At 43.5% G+C, this 17,226-nt stretch overlaps 1 protein-coding gene across 1 annotated transcript in view; it reads right to left on the bottom strand.

The window, feature by feature from the left end:
* cdh26.2 (cadherin 26, tandem duplicate 2) overlaps window positions 1-16,247 on the bottom strand; it is a 28,694-nt gene extending 12,447 nt beyond the window's left edge. Inside the window, exons 1-3 of the mRNA XM_020507247.2 lie at window positions 16,099-16,247; window positions 14,720-14,842; window positions 14,349-14,498 (exon numbers count right to left, since the gene is read on the bottom strand). Of these exons, the coding sequence (XP_020362836.1) occupies window positions 14,349-14,498; window positions 14,720-14,842; window positions 16,099-16,134 (309 nt within the window). The 5' untranslated portion in view covers window positions 16,135-16,247. The remainder of the gene's footprint in view (window positions 1-14,348; window positions 14,499-14,719; window positions 14,843-16,098) is intronic.
* Window positions 16,248-17,226: the final 979 nt, after the last annotated feature.

Here is a 17,226-nt window from a genome sequence, read left to right as displayed (position 1 = left end):
TGGGTCAGTCATGGTGTGGGGTGGCATTTCTTTGGGGGGCCGCACAGCCCTCAATGTGCTCGCCAGAGGTAGCCTGACTGCCATTAGGTACCGAGATGAGATCCTCAGGCCCCTTGTGAGACCATGTGCTGGTGCGGTTCGCCCTGGGTTCCTCCTAATGCAAGACAATGCTAGACCTCATGTGGCTGGAGTGTGTCAGCAGTTCCTGCAAGAGGAAGGCATTGATGCTATGGACTGGCCCGCCCGTTCCCCAGACCTGAATCCAATTGAGCACATCTGGGACATCATGTCTCGCTCCATCCACCAACGCCTCATTGCACCACAGACTGTCCAGGAGTTGGCGGATGCTTTAGTCCAGGTCTGGGAGGAGAACCCTCAGGAGACCATCCGCCACCTCATCAGGAGCATGCCCAGGCGTTGTAGGGAGGTCATACAGGCATGTGGAGGCCACACACACTACTGAGCCTCATTTTGACTTGTTTTAAGGACATCAAAGTTGGATCAGCCTGTAGTGTGGTTTTCCACTTTCATTTTGAGTGTGACTCCAAATCCAGACTTCCATGGGTTGATGAAATTTGATTTCCATTGATAATTTTTGTGTGATTTTGTTGTCAGCACATTCAACTATGTAAAGAAAAAAGTATTTAATAAGAATATTTCATTAATTCAGATCTAGGATGTGTTATTTTAGTATTCCCTTTATTTTTTTGAGCAGTGTATTTAATGTAATGTAAAATGTAGTTCCAATACATGTAGATACATTTGGGCTATAAGCAAAAAACAAATGCTCATCCAGCAGCGGCACTCCTATTGGCAGGGGACTTTAATGCAGGCAAATTTAAATCCGTTTTACCTCATTTCTACCAGCATGTCACATGTACAACCAGAGGAAAACAAACTCTAGACCACCTTTACTCCACATACAGAGACGCATACAAAACTCTCCCTCACTCTCCATTTGGCAAATCTGACCATAATTCTATCCTCCTGATTCCTGCTTAAAAGCAAAAACTAAAGCAGGAAGTACCAGTGACTCACTCAATGTAGAAGAGGTCAGATGACACGGGTGCTACGCTACAGGACTAATTTTGCTAGCACAGACTGGAATATGTTCTGGGATTCATCCAATGGCATTGAGGAGTATACCACCTCAGTCACCGGCTTCATCATTAAGTGCATTGACGACGTCATCCCCACAGTGACCGTACGTACATATCCCAACCAGAAGCCATAGATTACAGGCAACATTCGCACGGAGCTAAAGGCTAGAGCTGCCGCTTTCAAGGAGCTGGACACTAATCCGGACGCTTATAAGAAATACCACTATGCCCACAGACAAACCATCAAACAGGCAAAGCATCAATACAGGACTAAGATTGAATCCTACTACACTGGAACTGACGCTCGTCGGAGGTGACAGGGCTTGAAAATAGTACGGACTTACAAAGGGAAACCCAGTCACAAGATGGCCAGTAACGCGAGCCTACTAGACGAGCTAAATGCCTTTGTTGCTCACTTTGAGGCAAGCAACACTGAAGCACGCATTAGAGCACCAGCTGTTTCGGACGACTGTGCGATCATGCTCTCTGATGTGAGCAAGACCTTTAAACAGTTCAACGTTCACAAAGCCGTGCGGCCAGACGGATTTCCAGGACATGTACTCAAAGCATGCGTGATCAACTGGCAAGTGTCTTCACTGACATTTTCAACCTCTCCCTGACCAAGTCTGTAATACCTACATGTTTCAAACAGACCACCATAGTCCCTGTGCCCAAGTTAGGGAAGGTAACCTGGCTAAATGATTACCGCCCCATAGCACTCACGTCGGAAGCCATGAAGTGCTTTGAAAGGCTGGTCATGGCTCACATCAACACCATCATGCCGGAAACCCTAGACCCATTCCAATTCGCATACCGCCTCAACAGATCCACAGATGATGCGATCTCAATCACACTCCACACATCCCATTTCCCTACTGGACAAAAGGAACACCTATGTGAGAATGCTTTTCATTGACTACAGCTCAGCATTCAACACCATAGTGCCAACAATGCTCATCACTAAGCTAAGGAACTAAACACCTCCCTCTGCAACTGCATCCTGGACTTCCTGACAGGCCGCCACCAGGTGGTAAGTGTAGGCAGCAACACATCTGCCACACTGATCGTCAACACCTGGGCTCCTCAGGGGTGCGTGCTTAGTCCCCTCCTCTACTCCCTGTTCACCCACAGCTGCATGGCCAAGCACGACTTCTACACCATCATTAAGTTTGCTGACGACACAAAAGTGGTAGGCCTTCACCGACAATGATGAGACAGCCTATAGGGAGGAGGTCAGAGACCTGGCAGTGTCGTGCCAGGACAACAACCTCTCCCTCAATGTGAGCAAGACAAAGGATCTGATCGTGGACTATAGGAAAAGGAGGGCTGAACAGGCCCCCATTAACATCGACGGGGCTGTAGTGGAGCGGGTCAAGAGTTTCAAGTTCCTTGGTGTCCAAATCACCAACGAACTATCATGGTCCAAAGACAGTTGTGAAGAGGTAACAACAACACATTTTCCCCCTCAGGAGACTGAAAAGATTTGTCATGGGTCCCCGGGTACTACAGAGGGTTGTGTGTACGGCCCAGTACATCCCTGGGGCCAAGCTTCCTGCCATTCAGGACCTATATACAAGGTGGTGTCCGAGGAATATTATGTTATTTGTCACATGCTTTGTAAACAACAGGTGTATACTAACGGTGAAATGCTTACTTTATGTGCCATTGCCAACAATGCAGAGATATATAATATCGAGAAATAATAGAAAAGTAAAACATGGAATAATAAATGTAATGATAAATACACAATGAGTAATGATAAGAGACATTTATGCGTGATCCGAAATTGTGGTCGGACTTTCCGTATGGAGGGTGTGGCGCAATTAAGGAGCCTCCGGAGGCATGCATAGGCTAAGTTTAGCTGCGTACTGCATCACCGTGTAGCTCCCACTTTTTTTTTTCAATGCGGAAGGCTCCGACTAGTTTCGCATTGACATGATTGGTTGACGGTAGGTGGGGGCAGGAGGTCCTATGTAACACAAACTCATTTCCTTGACAACATCTTTCACCACAGCGCTGCACTGCTCCATGAACTGCAAGAAGTATGAATGCAGACGTCGAATTGGCCATGCAGCACCTTTAACTTGGCTATATACACGGGGTACCAGTGCCGAGTCATTGTGCAGGGGTACGAGGTCATAAGCTAGTTACAGTTGAAGTCGGAAGTTTACATACACTTAGGTTGGAGTCATTAAAACTCATTTTTCAACCCCTCCACAAATTTCTTGTTAACAAACTACAGTTTTGGCAAGTCAGTTAGGACTTCTACTTTGACACAAGTAATTTTTCCAACAATGGTTTACAGACAGATTATTTCACTTATAATTCACTGTATTGCAATTCCAGTGGGTCAGAAGTTTACATACACTAAGTTGACTCTGCCTTTAAACAGCTTGAACAATTCCAGAAAATTCCAGAAAACGCTTCTGAGCCTAATTGACATAATTTGAGTAAATTGGTGCTGTCCCTGTGGACGTATTTCAAGGCGTACCTTCAAACTCAGTGCCTCTTTGCTTGACATCATGAGATAATCAAAAGAAATCAGCCAAGACCTCATATAAAAATGGTAGACCGCCACAAGTCTGGTTCATCTTTGGGATGATCTTTGGTGCAAAAAGTGCAAATCAATCCCTGAACAACAGCAAAGGACCTTGTGAAGATCTGGAGGAAACAGGTACAAAAGTATCCATATCCACAGTAAAACGAGTCCTACATCGACATAACCTGAAAGGCCGCTCAGGAAGGAAGATGCCACTGCTCCAAAACCGCCATAAAAAAGCTAGACTACGGTTTGCAACTGCACATGGGGACAAAGATCGTACTGTTTGGAGAAATGTAACAAAAAAGGAAAAAGGAGGATGCTTGCAAGCCGAAGAACACCATCCCAACCGTGAAGCACGGGGGTGGCAGCATCATGTTGTGGGAGTGCTTTGCTGCAGGAGGGACTGTTACACTTCACAAAATAGATGTCATCATTGATGAATGCAAATTGTGTGGATATATTGAAGCAACATCACAAGACATCCGTCAGGAATTAATGCTTGGTCGCAAATGGGTCTTCCAAATGGACAATGACCCCAAACATACTTCCAAAGTTGTGGCAAAATGGCTTAAGGACAACAAAGTCAAGGTATTGGAGTGGCCATCACAAATCCCTGACCTCAATCCCATAGAAAATGCGTGGGCAGAACTGAAAAAGCGTGTGCTAGCAAGGAGGCCTACAAACCTGACTCAGTTACACCAGCTCTGTCAGGAGGAATGGGCCAAAATTCACCCAACTTATTGTGGGAAGCTTGTGGAAGGCTACCCGAAATGTTTGACCCAAGTTAAACAATTTAAAGGCAATGCTACCAAATACTAATTGAGTGTATGTAAACTTCTGACCCCCTGGGAATGTGATGAAAGTAATAGAAGCTGAAATAAATCATTCTCTCTACTATTATTCTGACATTTCACATTCTTAAAACAAAGTGGTGATCCTAACTTTTACTAAGATTAAATGTCAGGAATTTTGAGAAACTGAGTTTAAATGTATTTGGCTAAGGTGTATGTAAACTTCCGACTTCAACTGTATGTACATATAACTAGGAATAAAGTGACAGATTTTAAACACCAACAGCAGCATATACAGTGGGGCAAAAAAGTATTTAGTCAGCCACCAATTGTGCATGTTCTCCCACTTAAAAAGATGAGAGAGGCCTGTAATTTTCATCATAGGTACACTTCAACTATGACAGACAAAATTAGATTTTTTTTCTCCAGAAAATCACATTGTAGGATTTTTAATGAATTTATTTGCAAGTGGAAAATACGTTTTTGGTCACCTACAAACAACCAAGATTTCTGGCTCTCACAGACCTGTAACTTCTTCTTTAAGAGGCTCCTCTGTCCTCCACTCGTTACCTGTATTAATGGCACCTGTTTGAACTTGTTTTCAGTATAAAAGACAACTGTCCACAACCTCAAACAGTCACACTCCAAACTCCACTATGGCCAAGACCAAAGAGCTGTCAAAGGACACCAGAAACAAAATTGTAGACCTGCACCAGGCTGGGAAGACTGAATCTGCAATAGGGAAGCAGCTTGGTTTGAAGAAATAAACTGTGGGAGCAATTATTAGGACATGGAAGACATGGAAGACATACAAGACCACTGATAATCTCCCTCGATCTGGGGCTCCACGCAAGATCTCACCCTGTGGGGTCAAAATGATCACAAGGTGAGCAAAAATCCCAGAACCACACAGGGGGGACCTAGTGAATGACCTGCAGAGAGCTGGGACCAAAGTAACAAAGCCTACCATCAGTAACACACTACGCCACCAGGGACTCAAGTCCTGCAGTGCCAGCCGTGTCCCCTTGCTTAAGCCAGTACATGTCCAGGCCCGTCTGAAGTTTGCTAGAGAGCATTTGGATGATCCAGAAGAAGATTGGGAGAATGTCATATGGTCAGATGAAACCAAAATATAACTTTTTGGTAAAAACTCAACTCGTCGTGTTTGGAGGACAAAGAATGTTGAGTTGCATCCAAAGAACACCATACCTACTGTGAAGCATGGGGGTGGAAACATCATGCTTTGGGGCTGTTTTTCTGCAAAGGGACCAGGACAACTGATCCGTGTAAAGGAAAGAATGAATGGGGCTATGTATCGTGAGATTTTGAGTGAAAACATCCTTCCATCAGCAAGGGCATTGAAGATGAAACGTGGCTGGGTCTTTCAGCATGACAATGATCCCAAACACACCGCCCGGGCAACGAAGGAGTGGCTTCGTAAGAAGCATTTCAAGGTCCTGGAGTGGCCTAGCCAGTCTCCAGATCTCAACCCCATAGAAAATCTTTGGAGGGAGTTGAAAGTCCGTGTTGCCCAGCAACAGCCCCAAAACATCACTGCTCCAGAGGAGATCTGCATGGAGGAATGGGCCAAAATACCAGCAACAGTGTGTGAAAACCTTGTGAAGACTTACAGAAAACGTTTGACTTCTGTCATTGCCAACAAAGGGTATATAACAAAGTATTGAGATAAACTTTTGTTATTGACCAAATACTTATTTTCCACCATAATCTGCAAATATATTCATAAAAAATCCAACAATGTGATTTTCTGGATTTTTTTCAAATTTTATCTGTCATAGTTGAAGTGTACATTTGATGAAACTTACAGGCCTCTCTCATGTTTTTAAGTGGGAGAACTTGCACAATTGGCAAGTTAGCGGGACGAGGCGGGACGAGGCGTTGTCGTGTCCTCTTCAAGACTGTGTTGGCGTGTGTAGACCATGATAGATCCTCAGTGATGTGGACACCGAGGACCCTCTCCACTACAGCCCGTCGATGCTTGCCCCCATTTCAGTTTCCTGAAGTCTACAATCAGCTCCTTTGTCTTACTGAAGTTGAGGTGGAGGTTGTTGTCCTGGCACCACACTGCCAGGTCTCTGATCTCCTCCGTATAGGCTGTCTCAATGTAATATGTGTTATCGGCCTTTGTGTCGTCGGCAAACTATTGGGGTCTTGCATGGCCACGCAGTCGTGGGAGTACAGGAGGGGACTAAGCACGAACCCATGAGGGGCCCCTGTGTTGAAGTTCAGTATGGGGGATGGGTTGTTGTCTAGCCTCGCCACCTGGGGGTGGCCCGTCAGGAAGTCCAGGATCCAGTTGTAGAGGGAGGTGTTTAGTCCCGGGGTCCTGAGCTTAGTGATAAGCTTGGATGGCACTATGATTTTGAAAGCTGAGATGTAGTCAAAGAACATCAATCTCACATAGGTAGACGTTCCTCTAAGTGGAAAAGAACAACCATGTGTCATGATTAGACAGTGAAAAAGACACCAATTTCTTTAAGAATTTATTTAAACAGTTAAAGCAAATTTACCAACATTTCTGAAAATAGATATATAGTGTTTTGCAATGGTGTAAATTACTTGAGTAAAACTATTTTAAAGTACTACTTAAGTAGTTTTCTGGGGTATCTGTACTTTACTTTACTATGAGATATATACAGTATGTTTTTTGTTTTACTTCACTACATTCCTAAAGAAAATGAATGTACTTTTTCCCTGACAGCCAAAAGTACTCATCACATTTCGACAGGAAAATGGTCCCATTCACACACTTATCAAGAGAACATCCCTGGTCATCCCTACTGCGTCTGATCTGGCAGACTCATTAAACATAAATGCTTTGTTTGTAAATGTCTGAGTGTGGGAGTGTGCCCCTGGCTATCCGAAAAGAAAAAAGCAAATTGTGCCATCTGGCTTGCTTAATAAAAGGAATGTGAAATGATTTATACTTTTGCTAAGTACTTTTAGGCAATTCCATTTACTTTTGATACTTAAGTATATTTAAAACCACGTTGTATTTTACTGGGTGTCTTTCACTTTACCTTGAGTCATTTTCTATTAATTAAGGTATCTGTACTTTTACTCTATCATGACAATTGAATACCTTTTCCACAGCTGGTGTTTTGGAATTCAACTCTTCAAGTGTCTCTCTTCAGTTGAATTTTTTATTTTTATTTATTTTATTTTATTTTACCTTTATTTAACCAGGTAGGCAAGTTGAGAACAAGTTCTCATTTACAATTGCGACCTGGCCAAGATAAAGCAAAGCAGTTCGACAGATACAACGACACAGAGTTACACATGGAGTAAAAACAAACATACAGTCAATAATACAGTATAAACAAGTCTAAATACGATGTGAGCAAATGAGGTGAGAAGGGAGGTAAAGGCAAAAAAGGCCATGGTGGCAAAGTAAATACAATATAGCAAGTAAAACACTGGAATGGTAGTTTTGAAATGGAAGAATGTGCAAAGTAGAAATAAAAATAATGGGGTGCAAAGGAGCAAAATAAATATATAAATAAAATATAGTAGGGAAAGAGGTAGTTGTTTGGGCTAAATTATAGATGGGCTATGTACAGGTGCAGTAATCTGTGAGCTGCTCTGACAGTTGGTGCTTAAAGCTAGTGAGGGAGATAAGTGTTTCCAGTTTCAGAGATTTTTGTAGTTCGTTCCAGTCATTGGCAGCAGAGAACTGGAAGGAGAGGCGGCCAAAGAAAGAATTGGTTTTGGGGGTGACTAGAGAGATATACCTGCTGGAGCGTGTGCTACAGGTGGGAGATGCTATGGTGACCAGCGAGCTGAGATAAGGAGGGACTTTACCTAGCAGGGTCTTGTAGATGACATGGAGCCAGTGGGTTTGGCGACGTGGGCCAGCCAACGAGAGCGTACAGGTCGCAATGGTGGGTAGTATATGGGGCTTTGGTGACAAAACGGATTGCACTGTGATAGACTGCATCCAATTTGTTGAGTAGGGTATTAGAGGCTATTTTGTAAATGACATCGCCAAAGTCGAGGATTGGTAGGATGGTCAGTTTTACAAGGGTATGTTTGGCAGCATGAGTGAAGGATGCTTTGTTGCGAAATAGGAAGCCAATTCTAGATTTAACTTTGGATTGGAGATGTTTGATATGGGTCTGGAAGGAGAGTTTACAGTCTAACCAGACACCTAAGTATTTGTAGTTGTCCACGTATTCTAAGTCAGAGCCGTTCAGAGTAGTAATGTTGGACAGGCGGGTAGGTGCAGGTAGCGATCGGTTGAAGAGCATGCATTTAGTTTTACTTGTATTGAAGAGCAATTGGAGGCCACGGAAGGAGAGTTGTATGGCATTGAAGCTTGCCTGGAGGGTTGTTAACACAGTGTCCAAAGAAGGGCCGGAAGTATACAGAATGGTGTCGTCTGCGTAGAGGTGGATCAGAGACTCACCAGCAGCAAGAGCGACCTCATTGATGTATACAGAGAAGAGAGTCGGTCCAAGAATTGAACCCTGTGGCACCCCCATAGAGACTGCCAGAGGTCCGGACAGCAGACCCTCCGATTTGACACACTGAACTCTATCAGAGAAGTAGTTGGTGAACCAGGCGAGACAATCATTTGAGAAACCAAGGCTGTTGAGTCTGCCGATGAGGATGTGGTGATTGACAGAGTCGAAAGCCTTGGCCAGATCAATGAATACGGCTGCACAGTAATGTTTCTTATCGATTGTCGATATCGTTTAGGACCTTGAGCGTGGCTGAGGTGCACCCATGACCAGCTCTGAAACCAGATTGCATAGCAGAGAAGGTATGGTGAGATTCGAAATGGTCGGTAATCTGTTTGTTGACTTGGCTTTCGAAGACCTTAGAAAGGCATGGTAGGATAGATATAGGTCTGTAGCAGTTTGGGTCAAGAGTATCCCCCCCTTTGAAGAGGGGGATGACCGCAGCTGCTTTCCAATCTTAAGGAATCTCAGACGACACGAAAGAGAGGTTGAACAGGCTAGTAATAGGGGTGGCAACAATTTCGGCAGATAATTTTAGAAAGAAAGGGTCCAGATTGTCTAGCCCGGCTGATTTGTAGGGGTCCAGATTTTGCAGCTCATTCAGACCTTCAGCTGAACGGATTTGGGAGAAGGAGAAATGGGGAAGGCTTGGGCGAGTTGCTGTGGGGGGTGCAGTGCTGTTGAGCGGGGTAGGAGTAGCCAGGTGGAAAGCATGGCCAGCCGTAGAAAAATGCTTATTGAAATTCTCAATTATGGTGGATTTATCAGTGGTGACAGTGTTTCCTATCTTCAGTGCAGTGGGCAGCTGGGAGGAGGTGTTCTTATTCTCCATGGACTTTACAGTGTCCCAGAACTTTTTTGAGTTAGTGTTGCAGGAAGCAAATTTCTGCTTGAAAAAGCTAGCCTTGGCTTTTCTAACTGCCTGTGTATAATGGTTTCTAGCTTCCCTGAACAGCTGCATATCACGGGGGCTGTTCGATGCTAATGCAGAACGCCATAGGATGTTTTTGTGTTGGTTAAGGGCAGTCAGGTCTGGGGAGAACCAAGGGCTATATCTGTTCCTGGTTCTAAATTTCTTGAATGGGGCATGTTTATTTAAGATGGTTAGGAAGGCATTTAAAAACAATATCCAGGCATCCTCTACTGACGGGATGAGATCAATATCCTTCCAGGATACCCCGGCCAGGTCGATTAGAAAGGCCTGCTCGCTGAAGTGTTTCAGGGAGCGTTTTACAGTGATGAGTGGAGGTCGTTTGACCGCTGACCCATTACGGATGCAGGCAATGAGGCAGTGATCGCTGAGATCTTGGTTGAAGACAGCAGAGGTGTATTTAGAGTGGAAGTTGGTTAGGATGATATCTATGAGGGTGCCCGTGTTTAAGGCTTTGGGGAGGTACCTGGTAGGTTAATTGATAATTTGTGTGAGATTGAGGGCATCAAGTTTAGATTGTAGGATGGCTGGGGTGTTAAGCATGTTCCAGTTTAGGTCGCCTAGCAGCACGAGCTCTGAAGATAGATGGGGGGCAATCAGTTCACATATGGTGTCCAGAGCACAGCTGGGGGCAGAGGGTGGTCTATAGCAGGCGGCAATGGTGAGAGACTTGTTTTTAGAGAGGTGGATTTTTAAAAGTAGAAGTTCAAATTGTTTGGGTACAGACCTGGATAGTAGGACAGAACTCTGCAGGCTATCTTTGCAGTAGATTGCAACACCGCCCCCTTTGGCAGTTCTATCTTGTCTGAAAATGTTGTAGTTTGGAATTAAAATGTCTGAATTTTTGGTGGTCTTCCTAAGCCAGGATTCAGACACAGCTAGAACATCCGGGTTGGCAGAGTGTGCTAAAGCAGTGAATAGAACAAACTTAGGGAGGAGGCTTCTAATGTTAACATGCATGAAACCAAGGCTATTACGGTTACAGAAGTCGTCAAAAGAGAGCGCCTGGGGAATAGGAGTGGAGCTAGGCACTGCAGGGCCTGGATTCACCTCTACATCGCCAGAGGAACAGAGGAGGAGTAGAATAAGGGTGCGGCTAAAAGCAATAAGAATTGGTCGTCTAGAACGTCTGGAACAGAGAGTAAAAGGAGGTTTCTGGGGGCGATAAAATAGCATCAAGGTATAATGTACAGACAAAGGTATGGTAGGATGTGAATACAGTGGAGGTAATCCTAGGTATTGAGTGATGAAGAGAGAGATATTTTCTCTAGAAACATAATTGAAACCAGGAGATGTCATTGCATGTGTGGGTGGTGGAACTAATAGGTTGGATAAGGTATAGTGAGCAGGACTAGAGGCTCTACAGTGAAATAAGCCAATAAACACTAACCAGAACAGCAATGGACAAGACATATTGACATTAAGGAGAGGCATGCTTAGTCGAGTGATCAAAAGGGTCCAGTGAGTGGAGAGATTGGTTGGGGGTCACGGCGATTTAGACAGCTAGCCAGGCCATCGGTAGCAAGCTAGCATAGGATGGAGGTCTGTTGTTAGCCACCTCTTGCGTTCCGTCAGTAGATTAGTGGGGTTCCGTGTGGTAGAGGGGATTAATCCAAATCACACAACAACAACAAAAATAAAAACAATAGATATAGTTATAGAGGCCCAAGAAGAAAACATAATAATAATAAAAATAAATAAATTGTCCGATTGTCTATTCATATAGCAGCCGGTTAGACAGCTAACGGTTAGCAGGCCGCAGATGGGCGTTCAGGTAACGTCGCGACAGAGGAGCCAGCCGGATCTCCTTCGGGTAGATAACGTCGGCAGTCCAGTTGTGAAGGCCCGGTGGGGCTCCGCGTAGGCAGTAAAACGGGTCCGGATATGTGACTGCAGCCCAGGAGTGATTGATGGAACTCAGGAGTGATTGACGGAGCTGGCTAGCTCCGGAATAATTGATGTTTGCTCCGGAATTGACGAAGCCTGATAGTCACACGGATAGCAGCTAGCTAGCTGTGAGATCCGGGTATGAATGTCCAGAGAGCAGTTGAAATCCAGGGACATGGAGAGAAAAATTGGTCCGGTATGTTCCAAGCCGCGCTGCGCCGTACAAAACTGGCGATAAATTTTCGAGCTAAAGGATAGCTGATGACCACAAACCGTGGTTAGCTGAATACTAACGATTTGCCAGTAAAGAAGCTAACTAGCTTCTGAACTAGCTTCTGATTAGCTTCTGGATTAGCTTCTGGGCTAGCTTCTGGCTAGCTCCTGGCTAGCTTCTGGCTAGTTTCAGGCTAGCTTCTTGGAGTTTCTGGCTAGCTTCTTGGAGGATTACAGATTTGAGGTAAATAATACTTTTTTACAAGTATAAATTGGTGAGGCGGATTGCAGGAGAGTGTTTTGAAGATGAGTTGATGGAAAATAAAAATAAAATGTATGTGAAAAAAGTTGTAAATATATATATATAAAGGACACGACAAGACGAGGACAAAAGACGTCTGAACTGCTATGCCATCTTGGTTAAGGAACAAATTAAGTAATGAGAGATTGGGCACCGTTTTTCTATATTTTTATTTACATTTTTATCGATTGAAACAAAAACTGTACACCGTACAACATTCCACAATATGTCAAAGTATAGTTCTTGTGCTTCAAATTAATATTTGTTATACAGTGGATGGTTAGCGGTGTTATGGTGTGGTGTGTTCGTAACCAAGTGTAAAAAAAAACACTTGAATGGCCCTCCAACTGGTATTTACTAGTTAACTCGTCCATGAATCACTTTGTGATGGGGAATGGAAGCTTGTTGTATGCAACAGGGAGGGGCAATTGAATGCAAAATTCCATTGTTAAAACATTTCTAGCCTGTCTATCTATGCGTTACAGGTTTGACGTGTTATGTTCGACCCGCTCAGTTTTTCACGACAAAGCAACAGAAAATGGCCAAACAGAGTAGAACCAGCTCCCCTGCTTTTACGAGGATCAGTGTAGTGGAGGTGTTCAACACCTGGGGGAGGCCCGTCAGGCAGTCCAGGACCCAGTTGCACAGGGAGGGGTTCAGACCTAGGGCCGCGAGCTTAATGATGAGCTTGGAGGGTATTGTGGTGTTGAAGGCTGAGCTATAGTCAATGAACAGCATTCTTACATAGGTATTTTTCTTGTCCAGATGGTATAGGGCAGTGTGCAATGCGATAGGGATTGCATCTATTGGGGCCGTATGCAAATTACAGTGGGTCTAGGTTGTCAGGGAAGGTAGAGGTGATATGATCCTTAATAACTAGCCTCTCAAAGCACTTCGTAATGACAGAAGTGAGTGCTGTGGGGCATAGTCATTTAGTTCAGTGACCTTTGCTTTCTTGGGTACAGGAACAATGGTGGACATCTTGAAGCAAGTGGGGACAGCAGACTCTGAGGACGCGGCTAGGAATGCTGTCTGGGCCGGCAGCCTTGCGAGGGTTAAAACACCACGAGTAGTTAATCATTAAACATACACTGTCTTTTTACTTCCAGGACAGTTCTTTATTCCTGTCTGCGCGATGTACTGAGAACCTAGCTGGCTGTATGGACGGGGACAGTATATCCTGAGAGATCCATGATTCTATGAGTATGTTACAGTCCCTATTCTCTCTGTGCAAACTGGAAACCACATGTACTGAGGCCACATTTTTTTGTAGCTGGGGATTTTAACAAAGCAAATTTGAGGAAAACTCTACCGAAGTTCTATCAACACATTGACACATTTGACTCTTGCCGCAAAAACACTCAAGCACTGTTACTCCCCCTTCTGAGATGGCTACAAGGCCCTCCCCTGCCCTCCCTTCAGCAAATCAGATTACGACTACATTTTTTCTCCTCCCTTCCTATAGACAGAACCTCAAACAGGAAGTACCGGTGCTAAGGTCGATTCAACGTTGGGCTGACCTATCGGAATCCATGCTTCAAGATTGTTTTGATCGCGCCGACTGGGCAATGTGGCGGCAGGTAGCCTAGTGGTTAGAGCGTTGGACTAGTAATCAAAAGGTTTCAAGATCGAATCCCTGAGCTGACAAGGTAAAAATCTGTCGTTCTGCCCCAGAACAAGGCAGTTAACCCACTCTTCTTAGGCCGTCATTGAAAATAAGAATTTGTTCTTAATTAACTGAACTACCTAGTTAAATAAAGGTAAAATTAAAAATTATGGATAGCCTCTGAGAAAAACAATGTATACATGGACACAAGGTGCAAATATGTAATATCATGCTGTTTAATTAGCTTCTTGATGTGCACAAAATTTGAGAGAAATAAACTTTTTGTGCATATGAAACATTTCTGGGATTTTCTATTGCAGCTCATGAAACATGGGATTAACACCTTACATGTTGCGTTTATATTCTGTTCAGTGTAATTAAAATTTGTAGAATTAGAATTGTTTCAAATAAATTATTTGGCCAATTCTAAATGTCATTAAAAAATATATGTTAATTGTCTTTTTTTTAATGGTTAATGAGTTCTATTCTCTCCCACCTTAAGTATCTGGTAAAGCTCGTAGTCTAGTTCTCCATGAACTAGGATATCTCCGGTGTCTTTATTGATGGACAGTTTTCCTCTGGGGTCCAGATCAACCCCTTGACCAAGTAGATAGAAACTCACATGGAACGCCTTCTCAATGTGAACCTGAAACAAAACATCCATTCAGTGCATGAATTTGTGTGTGTGTGTGTGTGTTTGCGTATGTGTGCATGTGCACGCATGGGTGTGCATGTGCACCCGTGTCTGTCCGTCCGCCTACTTGTTCGACCATGTATGTGTGTGTGTGTTTGAATCAATGCACATGTTATTACATAGAAAAAGGAGGCATTTCCCTCTCGACAAAAGAGTGTGTGATCTTTACTTACGTTCCCCAGTACATAAGGATAAGGTCCGGGCCTCGACTCTTCTATCTTAAAAGATTCTACAATCCAGATTCTCTTCTGCCGATGCAGTAACTCTTCAGAGGACACACTGACAATCCCCAGACACTAGAGAGCAAACCAGACAAGAACAGATGCATTGGTTAAAAAAGGTATTTCCCTGAAAGGTGAGCCTGTCTCTATTGTGAGTAGGGGCTCAATAAGGTACGGTTAAAGTGTACATAAGAAGGAATGGGACTGAAAGCCATGGGAACATAAAGACACTTAGCTGAGCTCATCTCACCACCATCTCATTCTCTATATAGATACATTTATTTCCACTACTGTTCAAAAATTTAGCGTCACTTAGAAATGTCCTTGTTTTTGAAAGAAAAGTACATATTTTTGTCCATTAAAATAACATCAAATTGATCAGAAACACACTGTAGACATTGTTAATGTTGTAAATGATCATTGTAGCTTGTAACGGCTGATTTTTTATGGAATATCTACGTAGGCGTACAGAGGCCCATTATCTGTAACCATCACTCCTGTGTTCCAATGGCACGTTGTGTTAGTTTAGAATTTTAAGAGGCTAATTGATCATTAGAAAACCCTTTTGTAATTATGTCAGCACAGATGAAAACTGTTGTGCTGGTTACAAAAGCAATAAAACTGGTCTTTAGATTTGTGGGTTTTGTGGGTTTGATTACAGGCTCAAAATGGCCAGAAACAAATAACTTTCTTTTGAAACTCGTCAGTCTAACGCCATGTACTACTCCCTTCACAGAACAGCGCAAACTGGCTCTAACCAGAATAGAAAGAGGAGTGGGAGGCCCCGGTGCACAACTGAGAAAGAGGACAAGTGCATTAGAGTGTCTAGTTTGAGAAACAGATGCCTCACAATACCTGTAGGTGTTTATAGGATTACACTTTTTCAATGGATAAGCCACCAGATGTGGTAAAGGTTATGAATTTAGTTTTTTTTTAACATTCAAAGACCAGTTTGAGACCATAAACGGAGGCTTGTGGTGACTGAAAAGCAGTCTGGAGCTCTTCAACAGCCTGAACCAGAGAAGAAGCACATGAATATAAGACTGTATATTGGTTACTAAACACTGCTAAAAAAAATATTCACACTTCCAGATTTCGCCCACCTTCCAGACCCAAAGATCTAAAGCACTATATCTTCAACACAAAATGCTTAAACTCTGGTTACTTAATCAGTATGATACATTTGATTTAAATATGCTATTCCAATCCTAGTCTGAATGAACACAGAAAGTCCCATCCCAAACTATATCCAAGTAAATGGTTGAGCCACTGTGACCCTCTCCAATGACCCTCTATTCAGCAGATGACTGATTTCAAACATCAAACCTTACCAGTGTCATGAGCAGACAGGTACTTCTAGTCCCCATACTGTATCCAGATGTGTGAGCTGATATGGTACTCCAATACCACAGAGTGTTGGCTTGTCCCTAAATATAGTACAGACACAGTCCACCTGAGGTGAAAACACAGCTGAAGAGACTTGTCCTGGCTTCGGCTACAGTATTTATGGGCGGGAGGGCAAGCGTAGGCTGAAATGGGTGATGTCATACACAGCTGAGCAATTAAAAAAACCTGCAGTAGGTGGGTGCAAGCTGAAACATGGTTTTAGGCAGAAAGATGTGTGTAATAAGAATTTTAGTGGGTGCATATAATTGTCCTATTTCACAAATGTTCATGTGTGCTATACAGTACGCATGTGTAAAATGGAAATATGTTTTGTTTTGGCATATCCCAACTGAGACACCCTCAGAGAGAAGGGTCATGGCCAGCCATTATCAACATCAACCCTGCAGCACTTAGGGCTAAGTGCCTTGGTCAAGGGCACATCAACAGTGTTTTTATCTTGTCGGCTCAGGGATTCGTACTAGTGACCTTTCGGATACTGGCCCCGACGCTCTAACAGCTAGACTACCTGTCGTGTGTCTGTATTTGTATTTGTATTTGCATTTATTATGGATCCCCATTAGGTGCTGCCAAGGCAGCAGTTACTCTTCCTGGGGTCTAGCAAAATGAAGGCAGTTATACAATTTTAAAACCATTACAATACATTCACAACAGATTTCACAATACATTAAGTGTGTGCCCTCAGGACACTACTCTACTACCACAGACATCACTAGTCAAAAGTTTGGACACACCTACTCATTCCAGGGTTTTTCTTTATTTGACTATTTTCTACATAATAGTGAAGAAATCAAAACGATGAAATAACACATATGGAATCATGTAGTTAACCAGAAAACAAATCAACATTTATTTTATATTTGAACGGATGATCTCCGCATGTGTGGTTCCCACCGTGAAGCATGGAGGAGGAGGTGTGATGGTGTAGGGATGCTTTGCTGGTGACACTGTCTGTGATTTATTTAGAATTCAAGGCACACTTAACCAGCATGGCTACCACAGCATTCTGCAGCGATACGCCATCCCATCTGGTTTGCACTTAGTGGGACTATCGT

Source organism: Oncorhynchus kisutch, linkage group LG17 (assembly GCF_002021735.2).
Source record: "Oncorhynchus kisutch isolate 150728-3 linkage group LG17, Okis_V2, whole genome shotgun sequence".
In the NCBI taxonomy this organism is placed as follows: domain Eukaryota; kingdom Metazoa; phylum Chordata; class Actinopteri; order Salmoniformes; family Salmonidae; genus Oncorhynchus; species Oncorhynchus kisutch.
Note: the sequence above shows the minus strand (reverse complement) of the source record. Positions and strands in the feature narration are given on the sequence as shown.